Source organism: Perna viridis, chromosome 5 (genome assembly GCF_037379345.1).
Source record: "Perna viridis isolate PV_CMFRI_1.1 ecotype Kerala chromosome 5, ASM3737934v1, whole genome shotgun sequence".
Taxonomy (NCBI): domain Eukaryota; kingdom Metazoa; phylum Mollusca; class Bivalvia; order Mytilida; family Mytilidae; genus Perna; species Perna viridis.
The window spans coordinates 11,406,777-11,433,865 of record NC_142449.1 but is presented as its reverse complement, the minus strand read 5'-3'; the positions used below and the strand labels follow the sequence as shown (position 1 = coordinate 11,433,865).

The 27,089-nt window shown below is 31.9% G+C and overlaps 1 protein-coding gene across 2 annotated transcripts; it reads left to right on the top strand.

Annotated features, from left to right (window-relative positions):
• Window positions 1–75: 75 nt before the first annotated feature.
• LOC148616022 (GDP-mannose 4,6 dehydratase-like) lies at window positions 76–27,089 on the top strand. 2 transcript variants are annotated; one of them, XM_088582645.1, is made up of 12 exons: window positions 76–230; window positions 1,893–1,937; window positions 6,735–6,822; window positions 13,045–13,062; window positions 14,868–14,977; window positions 16,488–16,680; window positions 17,566–17,670; window positions 21,100–21,227; window positions 22,046–22,164; window positions 22,660–22,756; window positions 23,607–23,675; window positions 24,359–27,089. In XM_088582645.1, the coding sequence occupies exons 1-12, from the start codon at window positions 156–158 to the stop codon at window positions 24,419–24,421; spliced, it is 1,110 nt and encodes a 369-aa protein (XP_088438771.1). In that variant the 5' UTR covers window positions 76–155; the 3' UTR covers window positions 24,422–27,089. The 2 variants fall into 2 exon arrangements, with proteins under 2 accessions (XP_088438771.1, XP_088438773.1); XM_088582647.1 differs by lacking the exon at window positions 13,045–13,062.

Below are 27,089 nucleotides of genomic sequence, written 5' to 3'. Positions count from 1 at the left end.
TGATAACAGCTTACCACAATTTGTAGGAAGGATGTGACAATGGATTATACCTTGAATCCGTGGATTTCCGGGTTCTCATCCGGATTCGATTGGATTCCTTTTAGCATTCCCTTCTTGCTTGTTGGCACGATCATTTCTTCTACACATCATAGAAAATGGCAACATCTCAAACAAATGGCACATGTTCGACGTGTAAAAAAGTTGCTTTGCTTACTGGAATAACGGGACAGGTAAATTTAAAGTTTATTTATTGACAGTGTAATACTTAAAAAACTAATGGCGACCCACCTGTACTCCAGGTTGGTTTGATTAAAATTTATTTCAAGAACGAAATATCCTGGACTTTTCCAAGTTTCATATTAGTGGTCCTTTTGAAGATAATCAGAAGTCCACAATACAGTGTCAGTTTAAAGGATTGAAGGTCCAGGACGTGGATAAATGATACATCAGTTGAATAGTCCTAGGTCAGAAATTAGACTAAGATTAATCCCTTTTGGGATTCAGTGTCCAGAACCATTTTCTGATTTGGCCGTCCACTGAAGTATCACTTAACCAGTGCCCCATAATAAAAAAAAAAAAACAAAAAACTTAAAGACAGTAGGGTAAATAATTTTAAATAGTTTGTCATTTACAATATTTATTTTGCTGATAATTAAGCTACGTAAGATGGATTATTCACATTTGAAATAATTGAAACTTTCGGACAACTGAACCAATTAAATATTTTGTTAACAAAGCAATGGCATCTTCCAGGGTCTGACTGGTTTTACTGTATAAATTTGGAGATTTGACTTGTATTTGTGGAAAAGGGAAGAAAGGGTGGCTATTTATGTGTGGTTGAGCACTTTTTCTTTCGAAAGAACTACTTTTCACATTTACCATTATCTATCTTTTAGTCAAAGAATGATCTTTTCCTGAGCCTACATGTATGCGAAAGTATTGATATTTATTGCAGAAATTATCATCTTCCACAGAGCCCCACTGCATACACTTGATCATTTTCCTTGTAGAACTTTTGTGTTGGCACATGATAAAAGAAAAACACGAACATATATAAAAACAATTAAGCTTTTATTTAGGAACAATACAAATCAAAGTATTATTGAGCACTAGTCATAGGAGCCTAGGGGTACTGGGCCTCAGGCTACCACTAATATTTGAACCCTTGCTTTTAAGTTCACATTAATGACCATTGCAAACATACTCATTGCCTGCACTAATACTCCAAAGTATGAAATTGAAACCATTTGTTTGTATATTTTAACACAGGTAGTAGTTCTTGTGGTTTAACTTCAGAAAATGGAGATCTCCCACATTACTATACTTTTATGTGGGGGATTTTGTGTGAGGAACTTTTTTCACACTAAAAGCTTTAAGATACATTAAAAAACGACATAAAACTATTACATTTGTACAATACTTTTATTCAAAGGATTTTTCATGAAATGATGCACATTTTAGAGAATGTCGTAGTCACTTGGAAATCAACCAGAAAGGCTGTATAGGAAATTGTTTTAAATCTATGAGTTTTTATTTTGTTAAATTAAAAAGAAAGACGTCATGGATAATAGGTAATTTAGGAAAGATTTGTGTTTATAAGACAGGGATCAGCACTTTTTTATTATATGGTAAATTGCCTCTGAATATAGGCTTCTTACCCTTATTTCAAATCTTCAAAGAAAGATCCCATTAAAATTACCTCAGGCTTTTTTTATGTCCATAATGTTCAGTATATTCTAAAAATGCACATGAGAGACACTTTTGAAAGAAGGTACATGTACATTATGTAACAACTTCAATTAGATATTACATTTACATGTAGTTCCTTCAGAATATAATTAGAACTAAAAATAGTTATTTTTAAAAATTGCACATTTTTCTTCATTTTGCAGGATGGTTCATATCTGGCTGAGTTCTTGATAGCTAAAGGTTATGAGGTAATTAGATTAGATACATGTACACAATTTTCATATTAATTTTAAAGATTTGTCTTGATCATGTTTGTGAACATGAAAGTTTCACCAGTAAGTTGCTATAAGCAGTATGTGCAATTTTGGTAAGAATGTTTAACCAAATGACTACTTATTGACTCCTTCATCTCATACATTTATATACTTATGAGACACTTAAAAATTGACACAAAAATCACATACATGTAGTATTTCATGTAAGTCCATGCTATTTAGGTTTGATTATCCATTTATCTGATTAACTTGACATATGTTACATTTACAAGAATGTTTTTTAATTGATTTGGTATTTAATGTGAAAAAAAAATCAATATTTCATCTACAGATGTTAAGTACTTGATTTTATTACATATATAGCAGTGATTTACCAAATGTTCCTAGTTCAAAAATATTCGATAATTCACAATGTGAAATAAATTTGGTGACTTCACTCTCACACTTTCTCCCGCAACAACGTCACAACAGGAATATCAATCCAGCATTCACAACATTTAAAATTTATTTTGAAAATAGCAATGAATAATGAAGGAAATCTATAATAAGTAGGATAATTCAGAAATAATTCATGGCAATTCCATTTTGTCATAGTTTTACCAGGGGCTGGCCATTTATGTTGTATTATTTTACCCCGAAGGATAGCGAGGCAGGCCATTTATGTTGTTATTTAACCCCTCGTTATCACTCAGGATAAAATAATACAAGAAATAGCCAGCCACTGGTAAAACCGTGATAAAATAGAGTTTCCATGATTTATTTCGATTCTAATAGCACTAGTTTCTTTATATTTTTGATTAGATGCAGCCTATATATATGAGTTGCATGAAATGTTAGTCATGTGTTTATCATTTTTTCACCATTGTTGTGGTCTAAAGAGCTTTGAAACATGTCCTATTATAATCAATCGGTTTTTATGAATAACCAAAATACAATCACTCATGCCAAAAACACATAAAGATTTAACTTTTGCACTGAACGATTTTCACACACTTGTCAAATCTAGATAATCATATTTTGATTATATACTCTTTCCAATTAATTATCCTGTTAATATTCATTACTTAGGTATGAAATAGAACAATATGAACAGTGAACAGACTATGTTGTACAGTACCCGAACCGATCCATGCAACAAAAATTGCGATCGTTCATCGGTCACCAATCCGTTTCCAGTCAGTCATCAATCTGTCAAACTGATCCATAAAACCGGTGTTCGCATCATGTGACCACAAAGCGGTCACTGTATTTTACGGGGCTTTTTTTTGTTTTCTTTCTCAATTTTACACATATTTACATAATGTTATAGATTTAAACATGACTTTATACTTTTATTTTTCATTTTGTTAATTTCAAACAGATCTTACGCAATTTTACATAACAAAACTGTAATCAGATTGGTCACTGGTCATTGATCCGTCAGCAATCATTCAGTCAACGGTCATCGATCTGTCAAAACGTTGGGTGGATCGGTTCAAGGACTGTATCCGTTGTTCTACTTTATAATTGATTTTTCTTCCTCAGTACTTGAGTTTGGAAGAAGAAATTAGGGTTTGAAGGCCTTACAACATTGACATCTTGTTATCCTTCTGTCAAGTTTAATCAACTTGAACTTAGTCCCTCCATATAAGGATCATGCAAAATGTGATTCATGGGTAAAAAGCCTACATATTTTTGTTTTTGATATTTTGTTTGAAATGTCATAGTAAACAGAAATAAACATGTGGTTTTTCATATAACCCATGCTCTTGGGAGTAAAAATTATATAGAAGGCACTGTAGATTTCAAAATTAAGGGAGATAACTCTGTAAATGGTGCTCAACTACAATAGAATCTACTGTATTTTCAATGTCGATTATCTCTTAAGAGCAGGCAGATTTGAATGAATAATTACACATTTCATAGTATAGACCCATAAAACCACTTAATTACAAAAATAAAAATATATAGCCTTTTTTGTGGTGTATCACATTTTTCAGATTTTGCATGATTCTTACAAAGACAGCTATTAAAAAACTAATCATGTTAATAAAACTTGTAAAACCTAATAAAGCCCTTATTTTAATTTGTTGATTTATTGATTTAGATAACCAAGACTATTTGGGTGGGTCATTCAAGAAATATTTGTTTAAAATGTACATGTAGAATAAAATGTGCCAATACATGTAACGGTACATGTATATCATTCAGCAGGGCAAATTTATTTATAGATTTGTCTGGAGAATGGATTTCTAAAAAGCATTTTCATGGATAATGTTAATGTCTGTAAACCTTTCTATATATACTTGAAATGGTTTTAAATTTATCAGTTTGTTCTTCCTTTGCTTTCCTGTCTGTGTCCATCTGTCCATACTTTTTGTCAGTACAACTCCTCCTTAACTGCTCAAGATATTTTGATGAAATTTTATAGGAAGTTTTGGCATCATATGTAGATGTGCATCATGGAATATAATAACTGTCAGATGACAACTAAGGGAGATAATCTAACTGACTGGTTTTACATGTTAAAACCTTTTCAGTCCAACTCCTGAACTGTCAAAAGATTTTGATTAAATTTTATTGGAAGATTGGTTATTACATGTAAATTTACATGTAGGAATATTATAAAAAAAATAACTGTCAGAAGACTCTAAAGGGAAGTAATCCAACTAATAAGTTTTACATGTTAAAACTTCATCAGCAGAACTTCTCCTTAACTGCTTGAGTAATTTTCGTAAATTTTTAAAGGAAGGATGGACATCATATGTAGATATGAATGATGGAATATAATACCTGTCAGTGGACTCCAAAGAAAGATAATCCAACTTAAGGGTTTTGCATGTTACAACTCCTCCTTAATGGCTCAAGGGATTTTGATGAAATTTCATATGAAGTTCAGGCATCATATATGTAGCTGTCATATGAAGGAATATAATTTCTGTTGGATGATTCCAAAGGGAGATAATCCAACTTAATGGTTGAACATGTTAAAACCATAGTGTTCATCCCCAAAAAAATTACAAATGAACTGTCTGACTGAAAACAAGCGCACAGCCAGGAACCTGAATTTCTAGTAAATCTGAATGTCTGTGGGCCTTGGTTGCATATCTGATAATAACAGAAAGATTAATTACAATTTGAATCAGCCAAATCCCATAATAAATAAACATCTGCTCACAGTGATTTTGTTACCCTTTTATTGCAGCAGAATGTCGACTGTTTCCCATGGAGACTTTTCCCAAAATGTTGAAAAATATTTTTCCCGAAGGAAGGAAACTTCCCAATTGTTAGGCATGATTTATTGACAACCAGGTAAAGAAGCCAGTGAAATGTTGCTCGAGACTTGATTTCTCTGGCCTGGTACTTTGTTTACTTCTGAGGAATGCTATTTTGGCAAGTCGTAATATTGTGAGGTTTTCAGTTAGAATTGGCACATAATGAGTTTCTTACCCCTGTACCATTAATCCCCTCTGTTGTGAAAATATCTTGCAGCTGGAAGGACTACACGAAAAAAAAAAACAAAAAAACTCAAAACAGGTTGCCAAAGGTATTCCAAAATAGGAACATTGTTTTAAAAGGTGAATAGTGAAAATAATGATAGTTCCTCTTTAACATCAAGTGAGTTTGATGAAATACTTAAGAAATGTCTTAAATCTTTTTTGTCTATGAAGAAATAACCTTTATCTCTTGGTGCACACTAAATAATCTGCATAGCAGGTTATTTTCAAGTTTGCACCACAGGTATTGAGATTATTACAAGTAGACTGAACAAACATAAGTCATTCCTTATCTTTAATTTTAGTATCAAAATTCAACAAGTAAATCATTTAAAAAAGGTTGATGACATCATAGTTACAAAATTTGGTCTGTGAGATGATGGAAAAATTGTTTTATCCAATCAGAAAGCTAGTTACTTGTGAAATTAAATTATTAGACTATATGTGAAAATTGTCATGCAGGAACTTTAATTTCTGTTGAGAAAAGTGTACAGTCAAGCATTTGTAGTCCACCTATGAAAAAAAACAGTCTAAATGCCTAGTCCACCTACCGGGTATATGTCCCCATCTACAGTTGACCTGTGAACATTTTCATCTACTAAGTATGAGTTCAGGCATGAAGTGGCTATATTTTTTTAAAAGAAATAAATTATTTGTCACTGATTGAAATATGTTCACTGTCGATATAAAACAAAGTAATTTTGACTGTCTTCATTGAAAATATTGTCCCAGTTTGTTGAAAATATGGCAAACTTTTCTCAAAAACAAAGGGTTGGGGCTCATTTTTAAAAAAGATCAAAATCACTGACTCATATTTTTTCTTATTCCTTTGAGGTGTATACCTCTCACCCAAAAATGAACTATTAAATTTATACAAATCTGAGATTAACTTACTTGTTAGTTGAATATCTCCTGTTATCAAAAAATGACCCCTTATCATTCTGGCAAATTGGCCCCTTTTTCTGAAAATGACCCCCTGTTTTACTATCAAGGGCCCCCTTTTTTTCAATTTTCTGGAATGCGCACTGACACCTAGTACATGTAAAAGTTACTCCTCCTTAACAGTAACCAGCTGAAGATATTTTGATGAAATTTATAGGAAGTTTGGGTGTCATATGTAGATGTGCATGAAGGAACATAATAAAGGGAGATAATTGAGCTTTAAGGTTATCATTACAACTGCATCATTTGAGTGGGTGCATTCTCTTTGTGAGCTTGCTCACAGTAATTCTAAACATTTATGCTAAATTTTTATTTGTACTTTCATCATTATATCTTTTACATGTCACTGTAGGTTCATGGAATAATTAGAAGATCCAGTTCATTTAATACTAGTAGAATTGAGCACCTGTATGCTGATCCTAAGTCTCACAGAGAAGGATGTATGTATATGTAATAGTTCTTGCACATGCAGTGATCACTATACAGTTAACCCCTTGCTCAATGCCTGAAAAATTATAAAAACTTCAAAGTTTTACAAAGAAATGCAAGAAAGTCCATAGTTAACTCTGCAGTTTTGAAGCTTGCTATGTATGGCATCAGGGAAATAATGTACTTTAACAAAGTTCATAGGCCAGATACTATCAGCTTTAACAATTCTTTACATTTACTGCCTTTAGTCCAGCTAATGGCTAATTAACATTTTTCACCTTTTTAGCTCGCCTTGCTAAAGGCCATGTGAGCTATTGCCATCACTTGACGTCCGTCATCATCCATCATTGTTTACACAATGACACTAGTTGACCAGTTGGAACCAAACTTGGTATGAATGTTTCTTGGGATATCCTGCACATATCTGATGTGGGGATTTTTTATCCGTCGAAAGACATGTCCACCGTTACTAAAAATAGAACATAGGGGTCAGACAGTAGTTTTTTGCATATATCTCCAAAACCGTTAGGTTTAGCCAAACTCTTTCAATTACTGAAATGATCATCATATTAAGGCCTACAAAAGTTTTCAGGGATAAAAGTTGTCAGATGACTCATTGTAAGAGTTATTGTCCTTGAAAGATGAAATATAATGGATTTTTTTTTACAGTTTTCAGCCACTATCTTGAAAACTATAATAAATTTCAGTTGGTGAAATGATCCTTATGAGAAGTCCTAATAAAGTCTTCTTGAGTCAAAATTGACAGACATCTCCTTGTTAAATTTATTGCCTTTGAAAGACAAACTTTTAACTTGGTGAGTGATTCAGGCTCCTGGGAGTCTCTTGTTATTGTAGTGTTGTAGTAAGTTAAATAAATGATATTAACCTGTGTTTTATTATACCCCTTCTCAGCAAGTGGGTGGTATATTGGCATCACCTTGTCCGCCCATCCATCCTTCCAAATGTTGTTGCAATGACCTCGCCCCCTAATGGATGGATTGATTTCAAATTAGGGGTGTGGCTTCATGTATACAGGGCATATATCAGATGAGATTTTGGTTGCTCTACTGTACCAACTTCCTGTACGAGTGGGGATATGCCTCCCAGCATGACCATGTTATTCTTGATTTTTTTCTGAAACGGTGGTGCCTTTATTTGTTTGAAATACTTTGAATATCTTAAGTTTTCTTCTCCCTTTTGGTTCATTTATTTAAGATTTTCCTTGTAGTGTTAACTCTCCCTGGGAGTCAAAATTATGGCTGTAGGTATTTTAGCGTGGCAGCATCTTGTTTACAGAACTTGATGTTTTTTATGTAATTGGTAAACTGCTCAAAGCTGAATCATTGGTTCTAAGACATTTTTTGTCTGCTGGTACATATTTCCTGACTTCCTTTCACTTTTAAAATGAAACTAAGTCTATCAGTATCAGCATGCATTTTTTTTAATTACCTTCCAGGACTTTACTAGTAGTTTTTTCACTTGATTGCTGTTACATGTGTATCTGGTTTTCTAGGTTTTCAGCTTTTGTCTTATAAAATATGATAGGTACATGTAATCAATGAAGTGGTACTTAGAAGAAAGATATAAATCAGAACTCCTCAGCCTCTCTAGTTACACCCAAGAAAAACTCGGGGGCACTAGGCGGAAGAATCTGTATGGAATTTTGACCAATCTGATAATAAAATTTTAGTTTAACTGCTTGAAATTTTTACCATTACTTTTTTTCGTAGCTCATTTTGTACCAAAATTCTTGATTGAGTTATCATTCTTTTTGTCTTGTGATATCTGTCCAAATTTTTTAGTTCCATCTTGTAGATAGAACTACTTTGAGTTTCATATGACTACAATTCTGGTAAATTTTTTAACAAGAAATTCTCTTTACTGTATCCTAGGTTATTTTTTAGCTCACCTGGCCAAAGGCCATGTGAGCTATTGCCATCACTTGGCATCCGTTGTCGTCTGTCGTCGTCTGTTGTCGTCGTCCGTTGTCCATCATCGTCGTTAACAATTATACAAAACTCTTCTCCTCTGAAACTACTTGACTGATTAGAACCAAACTTGGTATAAATGTTCCTTTTGGTATCCTGCATAGAACTGATGTGGAGATCTTTGATTCGTCTAAAAACATGGCCGCCATTACTAAAAATAGAACATAGGGTTCAGACAGTAATTTTTCACATATATCTCCAAAATTGTTAGGTTTAACTAAATTCTTACATGGGTAAAAGCCTTCAGCATGATAAGATCTATCTCTGGTCAAATTTTGGTTTTAATTCGTGAAGCCATGTTGGAGTTGTTGCCCTTTTTCAACGATTTTTGCTATTTTAATGTTATTTCTTTCAAAAATCTTTTCCTCTAACACTGCTTGACAAACTGGAACCAAACTTGGTTTGAATGTTGCTTTGGGTATCCTGTATAGAACTGGTGTGGGGTTTTTGATTTGTCAAAAAACATGGCCGCCATTACTAAAAATAGAACAGAGGGGACAGACAGTAGTTTTTCACATAATTCTCCTAAACGGTTAGGTTTAACTAAATTTTGATATGAATGAAAGTGTTCAGTATGATAAGACCTATCTCTGGTCAAATTTTGGTTTTAATCCATTAAGCCATGTTGGAGTTATTGCCCTTTTTCAACAATTTTTGCTATTATTAATGTTACATGTATTTCTTTCAAAAATCTTCTCCTCTGACATTATTTGATCAATTGGAACCAAACATGGTACAAATGTTCCATGGTGTATCCTGCTTAGAACTGATGTGGGGATTTTGATCCGTCAAAAAACATGGCAGCCGTTACTTAAAATAGAACATACAGTGTAGGGGTCAGACAGTAGTTTTTCGCATATATCTCCAAACCCTTAAGTTTAGCCAAATTCTTTCAATAGCTGAAATGATCCTTATTATTAGGACTATGAAAGTCTTCAGGGATAAAAGTTGTCAGATGAGGTCTCACTAACTTCTTCTAAAGTTTCTATTACTTTACATGTTAAATAAGTAATTTTCATTGTTTCACTGTGAATTCCCAAGACAAATGACACCTGAAAGTTGCATACCATTCGAAGCTTGGAAAAGAAGACTTTCAAAATCATTATTCTAATGGTACGATGACCTTAGAAATTCTTCAAAAAATTTACTTGAATAAAAACAAGAGGTTCTCAGGAACCTGAATCACTTACCTTTTTGAATTTTGCCTTTCAAAGGCAATTAATTAAACAAGAAGTCGTCCAACAATTTTGACTCAAGAAGTCTTTGGTAGGGCTATCACAAGATCTTTTCAACAATTGAAAGTTTCTTTTTATCTATCTGAAAACTATAAAAAAAAAAGTCATTTTTCCCTTTTCTAGGGCAATAACTCTTACAAGGAGTCTGAAGACTTTTGTAGTCCTAATAATGTGCATCATTTCAGCTATTGAAAGAATTTGGATAAACCTAATGGTTTTGGAGATATATGTGAAAAACTACTGTCTGTACCCTATGTTATATTTTTAGTAATGGCGGCCATGTTGTTTGACCAATAAAAAATCCCCACATCAGTTCTATGCAGGATACCCCAAGGAACATTCATATCAAGTTTGGTTCTAATTATTCAAGTAGTTTCAAAGGAGAAGAGTTTTGTATAATTGTTAATGACGACAAAGGACAATGATGATGTTGGACACCAAGTGATAGCAATAGCTCATATGGCCTTTGGCCAGGTGAGCTAAAAACTGAAAATCAACATTTTTACCTTTTCTGCTAACTGACAGCATGGAGGCAAATCACTCACACATGTAAACAATATTCATTCACGTTTGTAGTAAATTACAAAAATGATTTTAAAGCACACATTCTCAGCTTTATTTTAACTACTTTTGATCAGAATACACACAAATAATGTATTTACAATGCATATTTCTAGGTTCAGTGTGTTTTTGGTACTACATAGGGGGTGGCCATTTGACCCGGAAGTGGTTAGTGAGACTTGATTCCTTGTAAGAGTTATTGCCCTTGAAATGGGAAAAATGACTTTTTTTTAAGTTTTCAGTCAATATCTTGAAAACAATGATAGATTAAAAGAAACTTTCTATTGTTGAAATGATCCTTATGATAAGCCTTACCAAAGACTTCTTGAGTCAAAATTGTTGTACAATTTCTTGTTAAAGTCATTGCCTTTGAAAGGCAAAATTCAACCAGGTGGGTGATTCAGGCTCCTGGGAGCCTCTTGTTTAGTGTAGCAGAAATGACTGAGTATATGTAGTTCCCATTGAGAAAGATATCTGAAGGACAACATCTACAAAGACAGTCTGACTTCTGTCAAGGTTTTTTTTATCTAATGTCTTTACCAGACTATACAACAAATGTGATGACTTCTCTTTCCCTATTGTCATCTTTCCTTTCATCTGTAGTGACTTCTTTTCAGTACCTGTATATGGAGTTTTCATTTGACAACTCATATGTTATGCCAGAGCTAGCCATAATTATGCTGACATTTTGTACTGTGCTTGACTTTTTACAATTAGGAATATAGAACAGGGTTATATTTCCATAAGATTGAAGTCATCACTACAGAAGTTTTATGGACATCATGAACTAGTGAATGGTTATGGTGTATCCATCTGTATTTTTGAGAAGTGATTAGTTCACTGTGTCTTTTTTTCCTGTTTCATCTACTCCAGACATTACTTTTTATGAGTAACTCAATAGGTGTTTCTATAAAAGTAGAGGATGCTTACCCTACCGGTGCACATTGTCCATACTCGTAGTTTTCACTGAAGTCCTGGTTGCTCATTTACTTTTGTTTCTTTGTACATGTTCTTTTGGTTATTCCAATTTTCTTCTGTTGTTTGTGTCATTTTTCCCTGCCTAGTCTTAACCCTTGAAATTTATTATTTTGATTTCTGTCCCTAAGGTTTAGATCAGTCAGTCATGTATTATGATAGTACATGATCAGGTTCTTGTCCTTTTATTTTCTTTTAAATGATATTTAGTTTTTTTCTTAAATTTTTGTTTTTTTTCAATTCCAAATGTTGTAAATAATAAGTTAAGTAAATTTGAAAAACAGTACTAGGGAAATACCTTTCATTACTGCAGTATATTCTTTAAAAAATGTTGTTGCTGTTGATAAGTAAATCTTACTGTCCTTAGCTGGCTAAACCCTAAATAAATGAGAATAATCAGCAAGCCTATGCATGGTTTTGAGCAGTGTTACCTTTTGCCTTATTTTAAATTTGACTGATTAATACATGTATTGATTACTTCAGGTTTTGGTTATTTGTTACATTTTATTCAAAATGTGTTATTATTGTTGACATGATTAGTATTACCCTGGGTAAACCTGTTTAGTTAATTAATGTAATGTTTGTCCCTGAGAGTCATAATTTGTCTGTTACCTTCTTGAATAATGTGTACTGAGTAGTTTAGTTAATCAGAATTGTTGACCAATTCAATTAACCGGTTATATTGACCTGCAATTTGATCAGGACTATTCTGACTAGTGAATTCTGTATTGAACAGGTTTGTAATCCATATTTTTAATCAAGATTGTGATCTGTTTTATTAATCAGGATTGTGATTCTAACATTGATCAGTATGGTGATCTATGACTTGATCATGATTGTGACCTGATCAGGATAGTGAGCTGTATATTGATCATTATGGTGACCTCTGAATTGATCAGGATTGTGATCCTGTATTGATCAGTATGGTGGTGTATGAATTGATCAGGATTGTGATCCTGTATTGATCAGTATGGTAGTGTATGAATTGATCAGGATTGTGATCCTGTATTGATCAGTATGGTGGTGTATGAATTGATCAGGATTGTGATCCTGTATTGATCATTATGGTGACCTCTGAATTGATCAGGATTGTGATCCTGTATTGATCATTATGGTGACCTCTGAATTGATCAGGATTGTGATTGTGATATATTCAGTTGATTAGGATTGTAATATGTTCAGTTTATCAGGATTTTGATCTGTATGTTGATCAGGATTGTGATTTACGTAATGATTGGGATTGTGATCCGTATATTGATCAGTATGGTGACCAATGTGTTGATCAGGAAATTTACCAATCATTTGTATGATAAAGTTGTCAAATCCATGAATTCAAGAATATAGGAGCTAATGATTTTCCCCTACACCACAAAAACTGGTACCCACAAATAAAAGTACTTTCACAGTATGTTGATCAGGATATACAATGTTCTAATAAAGAATTTCATATGATATTAACTGGTCTTTCTTTTAGCTCAAGGTTCCAAAGGAGGTAAGCATCAACAATGGGTCATTTTTTAACACTTAGAACTCATCTGAGCAAAAACCATATTTAAAATTTATCCTTTTCAACATTTAAAATGTTATTTTGCATGTAAAAGGTTAAAGTTTAACATACAATGTATTTATTATGACTTAAGGAGTGACTATCACCAGAAAAATATAATGCCAGTTCTTTGTGTTCTAAATTCACACATCCAATTTCAATTAAATGGAATAAAAAATTTAAAAACACATTTTATAACTAATTGCCAGTTTGAAACTGCATGGTTGAAACTCCGCAAAGTCCAAAGTTCTAATCTGGAACTTAAATGAAGTGTTAAAGAATGTCTAGATGAGTGATGTTTCATTTAATACAGCTTATAGTATAACCCCAAGCACTATGACAGAGAAAATAAGATCTCTGGTTAAACTTTTGTTTTGCATACATTGCTTTAAATGTAGTTTTAAGCTTGTAGAAACTGTAGTATCTCAGACTATTTAATTTTAACCTGTAGAGTCTCGTTCCCAGTTTTTAGGACAAGCAGATTTTAGATCTGATCAATCCTATCATTTAGTTTGTTTGATGTTTGTATGTCCACAGTTTTCCAAATTCCAATTGGGTATTGATATTCAAAATGATTATATCTGTATTTGATCAATTGAAATCTCATTATAAAGTTTAGAAATAAAACATATGTTTCTTTTTTCTCCACTTTTAAACTTATTTTGTATAATTCTTCTGCAGTTATTTTATATATCAATAAAATGTGTAACCATTGGTAACCATTTGTCCTAGAGGATTGAAATTGTCACTATATTCATTAGAGAAACTTATTTTGATTCATCACAGTTTTGTTACGAATTATCTTGTTGAGTTTCTCCAATTTTGTTTTTAAACTTTACATTTAAAACAATCCAAATACCAAATTACAATCAGTGAATTGTAAAGTAAAGTCATTATTTCTGATTATAAATGTTATCATATACTTCTAGTACTTAATACCAGTAAGTAATGAATTTAACTGAAATAGGGTGCAATGTTATTCATTAATGATTGATAGCTCAGCATAAAATGAGAGCATTCATGTAATTTCACATTCTGTACCATTATCAAATTGCTTTTTGGCAGCTTCCAATAATTTCTAGAACAGTATTATGTTTGTATGTGAATGTGCCACAAAAATGTTCGATAATGGAAATAAATCCAGTTCAAGAATTTTGTTAAAGTGGGTTTTGTGTGTTCCAACCCTCCTGAATTATTCCATAGATTTTTTTTTATGAAACTTTATATGAAGAGTGGGGATCATATTTAGACATGATTGAAATTTTCATTATATTCTGGAAAAGCATTAATCATCAGAAATGAATTTACATTATAAAACAGCTAAATTTGTTGCTTATTAGTTGGGTTCTAATTTTCATGGTTTTCTCAAATTACTCAAACTACAAATTTGAATTCAATGTTTATATGAAAATACTAAACTCAATTTGAAGAATAAACATATAACTAAATCCTCACAAAGATATTGACTTAATCCTCATTCCAGTCTTCACTGTTACGCAGTAGTCCAAGGCCCAAGGCTTGTCAGAATGGAGGAGGGCCTGTAAAACTACTACAGGCCAACAATCACTATATACGAATTTCTAAAAAAAAGTATTTAGGAAAGTTAGTTGTGAAGACTGTCATTCCCTCCCACATCAACTCTGAGGATGCCTCATTACCCTTTTTGTTGCCATATCCTTAAAAAAATTGTTATGCACACAATAATTTATTTATCTTATTACTTCCCTTACAGATATTTGTTTCTATTACAGCTATGCATCTACACTATGGTGACTTAACAGACAGCACTTGCTTAGTTAAGATAATCAGCGAAGTCAAACCTGATGAGATCTATAATTTAGGAGCACAGAGTCATGTAAAGGTATGTGAAATAAAAGTACCTCCCCAAACTATCAACAGACAAACACACAAAGGCAAGCAATTGTATGTGGAAATGGAAGTATCCCCTCACCAACCACCATTAGCAAACTGTCATGGTAATTTAAATTGGTGTTGTATGGAGTAATGACACCCTCCGACCAGCAAGGAATACACAAAGTAATTTGAACTCAAAATCATTACATTAAAAGCAGGTCAAGACAGGAATAGCCATTTTACAGTCAAGTTGAAAAATGCATTAAGTCGGTAAACAGGAAGTAGAAGTGCAACTGACATGAAATCGCATCCCATGACATAGGACTCCATATTGAATTTGCGTACCTAATATCTTGTGGCTGTGATTTTAGAGCTGCTGAGAAAAATGTTATAAATATTTTCAAAGCTTACATGTACCTGCCGTCCTGCCCAACTCCCATCCAAAAAATAATGTATCCTAGTGGAGTGGCATGCCAACCTGTGGGTTGTTGCTTCTGTGAGCTAGCATAATAAAAATCCAGCTAGGTATTGATGGAGTAGGACAACACAGGGTCTGTTTGATTGGGGTCTCACTAACCACTTCTAACGTTTCCATTACTTTACATGTTAAAAAAGTAATTTTCAAAGTTTCACTGTGAAGTCCCAGGACAAATGACATCTTAAAGCTGCATACCGTTGCGAAGCTTGGAAAATAAGGCTTCCAAAATCATTATGCTGATGGTACGATGATAGCAGAAATTCTTCACAAAATTTAATTGAATAAATAATACTGAAAATCTGCATTTTTACCTGTTCTGCTAACTGACAGCATGGAGGCAAATTACTCACACATGTAAACAATATTCATACACTTTTGTAGTTAATTACATATATGATTTTAAAGTACACATTCTCCGCTTTATTTTGACTACTGTTAATCATAATACACACAAATAATGCACTTACAATGCATATGTCTAGGTTCAGTGTGTTTTTGGTACTACATAGGGGGGTGGCCATTTGACCCAGAAGTGATTAGTGAGACCTGGGCAGTTGGTCTGGAATTATCTAACCTTAATCAATCTACTTATGGTTTTGTTTGATCTAACAAGATGACTGCTGGAAGCTGCTGGAGGCTACCTAAGCCTCTAACTGGCTAATTTTTAGTTTGAAACATGTTGACCTCAGTGTACTGCACAAATTGTCTACTTTTTGTGGCTAAGGTGGTTCAGTGTGCATCAGTAAGGTTATAAACATACAGACTCTTGAAACGATTTACTTTTTGTTCTACTGGATCAAATGATATAACCACATGATTTCCAATTTTCCAGTTGAGCAATTCAGGCTCTTTAGAGAATTTCGTCTGCAAATTTACTCTGTTCAAAGAGAATTCTAGAGACTATTAAAGCCCAGAATGTCACCAAGATTATGCTTTGTTTTGTATGATCTTGTGTTATTTGAATAAATGTTCCCTTCAGTTTATGTGGTACATGTTATTTATGATACAAGTTTTTAGATTTGCTTTTGTTTACTTGAAGGTATCATTTGATCTAGCAGAATATACAGCCAATGTAGATGCTGTTGGAACTTTAAGATTACTAGATGCCATTAGAACATGTGGTCTGACAGACAAAGTCAGATTTTACCAAGCCTCAACCAGTGAAATGTTTGGCAAAGTACAGGAGATTCCCCAGAAGGAAACCACTCCTTTTTATCCTAGATCACCATATGGTAAGAAATTCTAGCAATAATCTTTGTCTTATTCCTGGAGTAAATTTAAAACCTGAATACTGATAGAAGTTATATTTATAAAGCCAGCTTACTACAAAATTAGTTTTAAAAAATATCTGAATGTATATATACAGTCAAACTTCACTGGCTCCAAACTGGATGGCTGAACACCAGGGATTTCTCGAACGCAATTCAAAGTATCAAATTTTTCTCCTATATAATCAATGTAAATAAACTTGGATTTCTCTAACTTTGATCTTTCGATCGTTTGAACTGACCAGTTTGTCCATTTTGTAATAAATCTTAGAGAATAATTGTTACTTACTTGAACTTGTCAATAATTTTGTCAGCTTGGGTAATAAAAGGTGTGAAAAACCAAAACCCTATTATTAATCAAAGTGTCATTTTAGTTAATTACAGGTAATAATAAAGTCATCACTTCTTATGTAGTTTAATATAGTACTGATTGAAGTTCAAGAAGGATCATAATTTGCCATGATTAAAACATCAAAGAAAATCAGATAAAAACAAATTATTGACCAAGAGACTCGAATTCTGAAAGTTTTTTAAAAACAAACACAGCATTTTTAATGTGGACAAGTCCACATAACCTCCCGAAAGCAAATGAAAAATATACATTGAGTAACGAAACTTCATAGGCAGTTAGCAATATTTAACGATAAAGTGGAACTTGGACCAGCAACAACAAAAAAAAAATCTGGAAATCTTCAAACTTCAAATTCTCGAACTCCTGGTAACTCAAACACATTTCAGTGATCCCTTTGAGCTTGGGCTACCAAGGTATATTCATTTAAATATATTTATAAGCTACCCAGGTAAATTCATAAATACTTAGTATTAGTACTTGTTACTTTGTATCTGCAGGTGTAGCCAAACTGTATGCCTACTGGATAGTTGTCAACTACAGAGAAGCTTACAATATGTATGCTTGTAATGGCATTCTGTTTAATCATGAAAGTCCAAGAAGAGGTAAATAATGAAATCTCATTACAATAAGTTACATAGATGCTCAGTAATGATTCACATTGCTGCAGGGTGTTTCACTGACGGGCACTGCCATCTTTGTTTTCAACATGGTTAATCTGAAGCTTTTGTAGTTACCAATCATCCTTGTTTGAAGTTATAATTCAGTTTATATACAATTTAGCTATCTTGAGCAGTCATTTCGTAGACGTCAATGCCAGAGTTCAAAATGGTGTGGCTGACTTGAAATGATCAGTGCCTAAATCATCCAAACAAAAAGTCAGAAAGGTTCAAAGCCCCATATTTATACCCCCTTTTATGAGATATGTAAGTTTCAATCAGTCAGTCCATCTGTCCAACAAAACAATGTCCACTTTTCCTTTACTATTGTATAGATTCTAATGAAATTTTATGAAGTGTTATCACTATATGGAGATTTCAATATTGCCAGGAAGTTGTGTTTCTACAGTGTATGAGAAAAATATGACTATGAACTTAGGCATCACACAATGCCCAAAGGGGAGCACAACAGTCCTTTTAAGCTTGGCATGGTTGACAACTGGCATCAAATGATGCAGAATCTCAAGTACATGTGAAGTTTTCCCTACCCTTTGTTAAGTTGTGTATAGTACAATATCAGATCTACATCTCAATACTATGTACTTGGAGTTGAACCATTATGTTAGGATATAATGAAATAAAATCCTTGATATACTAGAGGTATTGCCATGTTTAGGAAGTGATTTGTTTAACAAAAATTGTTATTGATCATGAAATGTGGTATTGTATTGAATGACAGTATTACATACATTGATTACAAACAGAGGTAGATTCAATGTCTATGATATTTATCATATTATACATATGATATCAACGTTTTTTTTTATGATTTTGATTTGCAAAATATCGACATTTCCTTTAATTGGTAGCTTTTTTATTTCTCCTTAACCACCTTTTGAGTTACAATGAAATTTTTGGAGAATTTTTTTCAATAAAATTTTTTGAAAACTTTTATTATAAAATGAATTGGTTCAATTTCAAACTTAAGGGTTGAATGAAGATTTTATTTTATGTGAATATGGGACAGGATTTGTATAAAACCTTAATGATCACAGTAATTTAATCCAAGTTTCATGTCTCCACATTAATACTCCAGCTCCAATCGAGGGGTTTACTGTTTTCCCTGGTCAATCTGTCTGTTCATCCATCTATCTGTAACACTTTTTCACTGCAACTACTTGTCACAGCCATATGATATTTGTCCATAAGCTTATTATAGACCTGTGTATTTTGATTTCCAGCTTGGATGACAGCCATTTTATGTTTTATGACTTGGTATATATTTTGACCATGTACTTTAGTTCAGGTGGAGGGATATCACTAGTGAGCATTGGCTAACAGTTGTCTTGTCATTCCATAGTTTTTATTAATTAATCTGTAAATAGTGATAAAATGGATACATAAAACAGGAGTCTAATTATACTTTTATACTATCACCCAATATAATTCACAAACTATGTGTGTAAAGGAGTGGTGCAAATCTCTAAATATTCCCTCATATTTCTTCTTAAATGACCTGAACTGCATAAATTATTTCAAAATTGTGTTGAGTTACTTCCCTTTGACCATAATATACTTTGTTTTCAACGATTGCTACATATGACAAAAAAAAACAAACTAAAATTAGCCAATTTTAAAGGAACAAAAAATGAATGAATTCAATATCAGTTAAAGTGGGTTTATTAACACCTGGAAATACAAATTCATATACTACCACATATATTGCCTTCAGACTAATACTAACTGTCCTTAGGAGTCATTGTCGTATATCTTTCAATAATATTTAGATAAAATCAGAATCCTAAATGTTTCATGAGGTTTAATCTTCCTGATAATAGAAAAAATTATGAGCTTACATTTTGCTCTGTAACAAAATTATTAAAAATGGAATTATTTTGTTGTAAAATAAACCTAGCTAAGGTTTATCTAAATTAAACTTTTTTATCCTTTGTCATTAAATTTTTGACTTTTTTTTTCTTATTTTCTACTCAATGATATAGATGTTCATAGTTATTTGATGTGTTAATTATTTTATAGAGAGATGATTATTAGATAATGTACTCAAATGCCCAAATAATACACTAAACTAAGCTAGTCTTCTTAAACAAATACATGTACAAAGTCTCTTGAGACAGGGTTGAAAAACTCAAGAATTTAGTGGTGCTATTCAGTGCCTAGACCCAAGATCTGTTGAATGTAAGTGCAAATACTCCTTTCTCATGCTGTGTTTAACAAATTTGACATGTGCCACAGTATTTCTCATGCTGAGATCATATTATATTTCTACGTCTTTTTGTTGACAAATTTTGATGAATATCACCCCTTAATAAATTATTTTCTTAAATGATATTGCCATTTGGTCAGTCTTTTCTGTTATTTTTTACTTTACGACAGGAGTGAGCATAAAAAGAACAATACTTAAAATTGAATTGGAAAGCTGTACATATTTTCACACCAAATTAAAACTTTGTAAGGGAAACATTATGGCCACCTGGATTATTTTTACTTTTATTGTTGGGTGTGTTTATATAGAACCTCCATCTTGTTTTGATATGGAAACTTATCCACTTCTCTGTAATAAGGTGATGATTTGACAAGCTATTAATTTGATAATGGATCCTCAGAGGCTTTTAACCAATCACAATGCTTAGTCATGTCATGTGATATTGATTTCAAATCTGCTTTCCTTAAGTGAAAGGAAACAGTGTCTTTTCCTTGTCAAGTTAACACTGATGAAGTGTCTCTATATATGATAATATAAATTTCCTTTGATTTGTTATTCTACAGTCATCTAAATGCAGATGATACAATGAAAATCTCCAGTAGATGAATTCTGATCTGTTTTCCTATTAGATGTTTTCCTAAAACAAACATAATCAGATGTAGTCTGATACATTGTAATAGACTTGTTTCCTTTGATAATAGTATTTTTTTACTTTTAATGAACCAATATTATTTAAGATTATGCATTTTAATCTTTCTGATAAATACATTTAGTTACTGCTACAGATAACACATATACAAGTAAATAGCAGTACTAGGAAAATTTTATAAAAAATAATCATTGATTCTCTATTTTTTTTCTCATAAGATAAGGTAGAATCTGCCAAGAAAAAGTGAAAAAAATAAAGACGTAACAACAGCATAAAATATGTCCAGGAAATAACTGTGGTTGTTGGATAGCTCAAATTGATCACATTTCAGTTGAAACTAAAAATTTTCAAATATCCCTAGAACACTGAATACATATTGTGATTTCATTACTAGTTAAAAGATAAGTTCCTTTTCATGCCTTCAGTATATTTGAGTTAAGCACTAATTTAACCTAAATTATACCATATACATATACATATACTGGAACGTGTCTTATTTCAGGAGGTACATTTGTGACCAGGAAAATCACTAGAGCAGTAGCCAAGATTATCTTAGGTCAACAAGAGAGGGTCGAGTTAGGAAACTTAGATGCCAAGAGAGATTGGGGACATGCTAAAGATTACATTGAGGTATTCTAAATTCTGTATGAGGAAGCTATAATGTACATATATATATACATCAGATTTAGATCATCCTGTATTAGGTCACAGTAATCCAGGAAACATAGAGGAATATCAAGTAATAATAGGGTATATAAGTGAAAAGGGTGAATAATCAAAATATTATCACAAGTGACGAAAAACACCTAGATTTAACGAGTGTGCGGAACACATGAGTTAAATGCTCAAGCGTTCTTGGCGTGAGTGATCATATTTTGGTTATACATGATAACCAATTGATTATCCTATTTATTATATAGATTTTCTTCATAATTTATCAATATTTTCAAAGTGAATATCAAATTCTGTGATTTGCATATTGATATCAAAGTTGTGAGGGTTTGGGGGAAGAAAGTCCAGGAGTAGAATTACCAGATTTATTTCACAATGTGAATTATTGAAATTTATTACACTGGGAACATTTGATAAAATACTGCTATCTGTATGATAAAAGAAGTTACCTTTGCATTTCACTTTATTCAATTATATGACCACATGTTTTATCACACAATAAAGAATTAAATTTTTGTAGCGTGCTCATTTTGGGATATTTTACCAGTCTGTCTAAAAAGGCAAAAATATATTCTGCAAAATATTTATTCTGGACATAACTATTCAGTGTACCACCACGTAACATCTGCAAAAACTTGAGACATGAAAATTTTCTGCATACCTTTTTTTGCCTCAAATTTTACACCTGCCAAAAGAACCTGTCATTTGGTAATTTAGAATTACTGTTGAATTAAGTAAACAAATGAAGATTTTTTTTTACTATTTTTGATTTGCAGGCTATGTATCTAATGCTACAGAAAGATACACCAGAAGATTTTGTCATATCTATGGGAGAAGCTCACAGTGTGCGAGAGTTTGTAGAAAAGGCTTTCAAGGTTGTTGACATTGATATTGTGTAAGTAACAGATCACTGTAATTTGTTAGTATGCTTCTATACATTAAATCATGAAATTCTGCCCATCTTTTAAGAAGAATAGGCTGTATTTTCATCAGATGTTCTTGTGTTTGTTAATTTTGACATCATCATGGACTGACATTTGACTGATGAAATAACACATCTGCTGTAAAAAATTTGTAAATGTAAAATTAGTAGTAATTTTTTACTTCATATATTATTTTCTCTATTGATGTCATAACTTATGACCAATTTTACACTAACAATTTTTTGTAAAATGAACTGTCTGATATAAATAGTAAAGCTATTTTATATTTCAAATAAGGAATGAATGTTGGAGGACTGTTTTTCTTCACCTCAAGGGACTGGTTTCAACAAAACGTTGTACTTCATCTGTTGGTCTATATCTGTACAAAGTAAGCCCCACACTACAAAGATAATCTGTCAATTATTTTACAGGAATATACTTATTTGTATTATTTTCTCTTTTACCAGTTGGGAAGGAGAAGCAGAAAACGAGGTTGGTAAAGACAAGAAGACTGGTGTAATTAGAGTAGCTGTCAATCCTAAGTACTACCGTCCAACTGAAGTGGTGAGTAACCATAGTAACCATAGCTGACCTTCAATAACTCTTTGTATAGCTCAATAACTATTTTGTCAATCCAGTAAAATATTATTTTTAATTTGTTTTCTTCCAAATGACTAAATAAAAGGGATGACAAGTGTAAGCATTGTAAGAGTTTTGTACATGATTCTGTATGCCTGTAGTCCCAGTTTGAATTCACTCAGATTTATTTTGTCCTTTAATGAACATGAAGTTACTGAGAACACCACTACAACATTCCATTTATATCAGAGAATCTGTTTCAGAATACAGGTAGATGTCATTAGATTTTGATTGCTCTCATTCATAGACATATTTAAAATGCCCTGATCATATGCAAATAAAAAATCAAATATGTGAATGTCAGCTTCAGAATTTACATATTCTTTAGTCATTAATGTATCTCTAGGTTTGAATTATGGTACTAAAAATGAAGTTCTTTGTTATACATGTTGTATTGTTCAGTTTTTAGAAGTTTTTGTCATTTTATTTAAATAGTAGTCTCCATAACAACATATTTAAATTTCTCATAGAACAATACTGTACCAACCAGTGAAATTGACAAACCAAACAAATTGATACACAGCAATTAAAGTATTCCATTATCAAGAAGAAGAAAATATTATGAATAATTCAAATTTTCATTAAAAAATTTTAAACATGATTTCTAGGTATTCAAAATTTATTTTTAAAATTATTTACACAGGTGAAATATATGAATATGTATAAAGCACCTACAATGACGTAATATCCAACTAATGCATAATGAAAAACACATAATCTATGTTTGCTAAGCATCATTGAATACTGTTTTAACTTGTACACATTTTTTTTGTAGGAATTTTTATTAGGTGATTGTTCAAAAGCCAAGAAGGAACTGAAATGGGAACCTAAATATTCCTTTGATGTAAGTTGATCAGTAGTCAGAAAATTACACTTTAAAAAGATTCTTTAAGGATTTGAAAATGAAGGCCTAAGAAATCTTGAAAAATTAATTTTGTCTATAGAAAGCACTGCTACAATTGAATATTTTAATCTTCATTATTGACTAGGCCAATTGCTTGTTCTTCATAGAAATGATCTTTTAGAAGTTTTACTACTTTCCTTTACTGTTTTTTTTTTTCATATACCACCCTTATGGGTCTCCCATAGTTGTCATGGTAGTTTTAGACATCCAGGTGCTTTTATATGAGATCTTTATAAGGTTGTGCTTGATTGGTTAAATTTCTGCAATACATTCATATTTATGAAGGATTGCTATTTGACACCGTTCAGATGACAGACAACACCCATGTGCTACTGATTTAAGTAGATTATCTCTTGCTTTTAACCAAAGCAAAATCAATGAAAGAAAAGTTTATTTCAGACAAATATAGAGATAAAACTAATTACTCACTTAAGCAAGTCTCCTGGAATATTTTATAACCATACACTTTTGTCATTGAACAGTATAATAAGAAAGGCCGCATACTATAAACAAAAACAAAAAATACTTGACAAAAGAAGGAAATTAAAACCTTTAAAACGGTTGATTTAAATATGATAGAATTATCTTGATGCACAATTTTTAGTTTTCATTTTTTTTTGCAGGCTCTTGTGACAGAAATGGTTAATGAAGATCTCAAACTAATGAAATCCAATCCTATAGCTTAATTTAGTTTTAAGGGACAATCATTATCTGGTTTTCATACAACTGTGGGCAATTATCTTTTTTTTTGGTAGAACTGAAATGGGTTCTTGATTGATTTATTTATAAGTCGTATTTAATATTGGATCATTTACATGCAACTTGTTACCCTTTATCAGTTATTACACAGTAAGTTAGAAATGATTTTGAAATCCTGAAGAGGCTTAGTGTTATTACATTTTAGAAATCCTTGTAGCCACTAGATATTTTTTAAAGTTTTACAACAGTGATTGTTTATTACTTAAAGGATCTCCTATAACAATTGATATTGTTGGATTTTTAAACACTTGGAACTTGAAACTTTCTTTGGAAATATTTCAATGGAATAGTACATTGTGTTTTTCACTGCATAATACATGGTCTCAAACATTTATTAACATGTCTATTGTATCATGGAAGTATTAATTACACTTTCATGGTTGTATCAACAGCATTTGTTGGCAGATATTGTTGTTATAGTATGGAACCAAATTTTACAGTACTTTTGCATTTATATAATGTATTATGTAAACTATTTTTCACTTAAGTACAGTTCCTGAGTTACATACAAAACATTAATTTCCTATCATGTTAGAAAATCAAAATTCACATTTTTTTATTATCCCAATCATTGATAGATTGCTCACCGTATAGTTTTTTTAATCTGTGTTCATATTAAACATTTTTTTCCCAAACTGACTCATTAACAAAACTCTGCATCTGTAATCATCTGGGAAAAGGCCTTCATATTTTAACAACTGTGTAACTCTCTTTTCCTTATAAATGAAAGTCAGTGGATTTATTTTACACTATTTGTCCCTTTTCTTTGTTTCATACATGTATTCCCCCCCTCTTCTATTTTCATCAGTGATGCTGTGAACCAGGTTACTTTATATAACAATTGTTTTATGTTGAGAGATATTTGTGATATTGTTTTTTTAAGGTTTGTACTTTGTTTATATAAATGTAATTGATTTATATGGTTCTGTACATGGTACTAAGGCAAAATAATTTCACATGATTTTCACACGTATTGAGCAAATAAACTTTTTGACAGATTTAATGTGAAATTTGGGGAATGGAGCCTTTATGTGAAATTCATGTGAATTGTTCACATGCAATTTGTGTCAAGTGAATTTCATATGAAAATCATTTTAATTTTATGTGAAGCTCAATTAACACGACTTTCACCTGAAAAATATTTGCCTGTGTATTAGTGTGGGTTGTTTGTTGGGACCAATCATTAACATGAGGGTGATTCTATTTGTTGTAAATATTACTATTTCTTATTTATTGTTTGATAGTATATGAGCATGTTAATTAACCATGGCTTCTAACAATATTATGTCACGCAATTACACAAAAATATATTTAGAGAGATTTTTTTTTAAATGAACAAGCTCAGTAATTAAAAGATATAAAATCATTTTTCTAAAATTCAAGCTCTATTAGAACCTACTGTTATATATTTTTAGAAAATGCTAAAAATTGACAGTCTGTTTGCTGAAAATGTACTTGTGTGTTCATTAAATGGACTGTTCCATACATTTCTCTCCGCAGCACAAATCAATTAGTTTTAAGTTTATAACAAGAACAGAATTAGGAGGTTGTGCATTTCCACAAATTGGTCAAATTGTTAATCATCACATCATGGAATGTCAAAACAATTGACCAGATTTAAGTTTTGCCAACTTTCTAACAAGGTCGGAACTGCAATTTTAATGTCTTGAGTATAACGCAGAATTGTCCATGTCAGCCATTGTCACTTTTGCAATCATATATTTTTTCTGTGGGTTCGTAGATTTAGGGTTAATTAGTTTCAACTGATTCCATGGTTATTTTTGCATGCTAAATCTCTGTATGAATCTCAACAGTTTTACATGACTTGACTGCATCATTTGCCCATTTAAAATCTCAACTTTTAACACCATAACCAGAGTTCCAAAAAAAGTACTAATATAAAATATTTACTGAAGTGTTCACTGAACTAATTAATGAACGATCATGTTTAGTATGACCTTATTGACAGTGTCCTGTTTTTTTCCATTAAGTGCTAAAGCTCTAGAAAATTTTGCATGATAAATTAGATTCTTGTTTATAACTAGAGGTGTACAGTCCATGTTTTACTTCTGTATGTAAGATGATTCAAGTTGAAGGAGGTAGACCTAGTGTAAGGGACACAACTCTTGAAATCAGTGACATGTTTGTATCATATTCAATTTCACGGAAGCCTATCAAGCTTTCATTTGAAACAGAATGAAATCAATCCAAGTTACTTTGATGCTTACATTAGATTGATGTAAAATGCTGAATACAAACGTTCCAATGATTTGTAAGAGTTGCCTACCTCCTTGAATGACCAAACTAAATGCATTCAGAATTTTATCATTTGAAATATCTCAATGGTGCGTTAGCAGTTGACAGAGATAGCATTTATATTTTTTCAGATACTTTTTGAATTCTAATTGGTTTACTTCATTTATTACATTAAAAAAATAGAACGATATTATTGCACTTGCCTCTAGTTAGCAATATAGAAATAAAATATTTATGTACAAAGAAGCAGTTGACTTCAATATGAACAAAATGATATGGGTTACACCAACGCCTTCTATAGGAAACACTATTTAACAAATAAAAAGTAACAAGTTTTGA

Excerpts from the sequence above, each read along its gene's own strand:
- LOC148616022 (XM_088582645.1), top strand. The coding sequence starts at position 156 with ATGGCAACATCTCAAACAAATGGCACATGTTCGACGTGTAAAAAAGTT. Across the intron at positions 1,938-6,734 it reads TGATAGCTAAAGGTTATGAG|GTTCATGGAATAATTAGAAG; the intron begins GTAATTAGATTA and ends ATGTCACTGTAG. Across the intron at positions 14,978-16,487 it reads GAGCACAGAGTCATGTAAAG|GTATCATTTGATCTAGCAGA; the intron begins GTATGTGAAATA and ends GTTTACTTGAAG.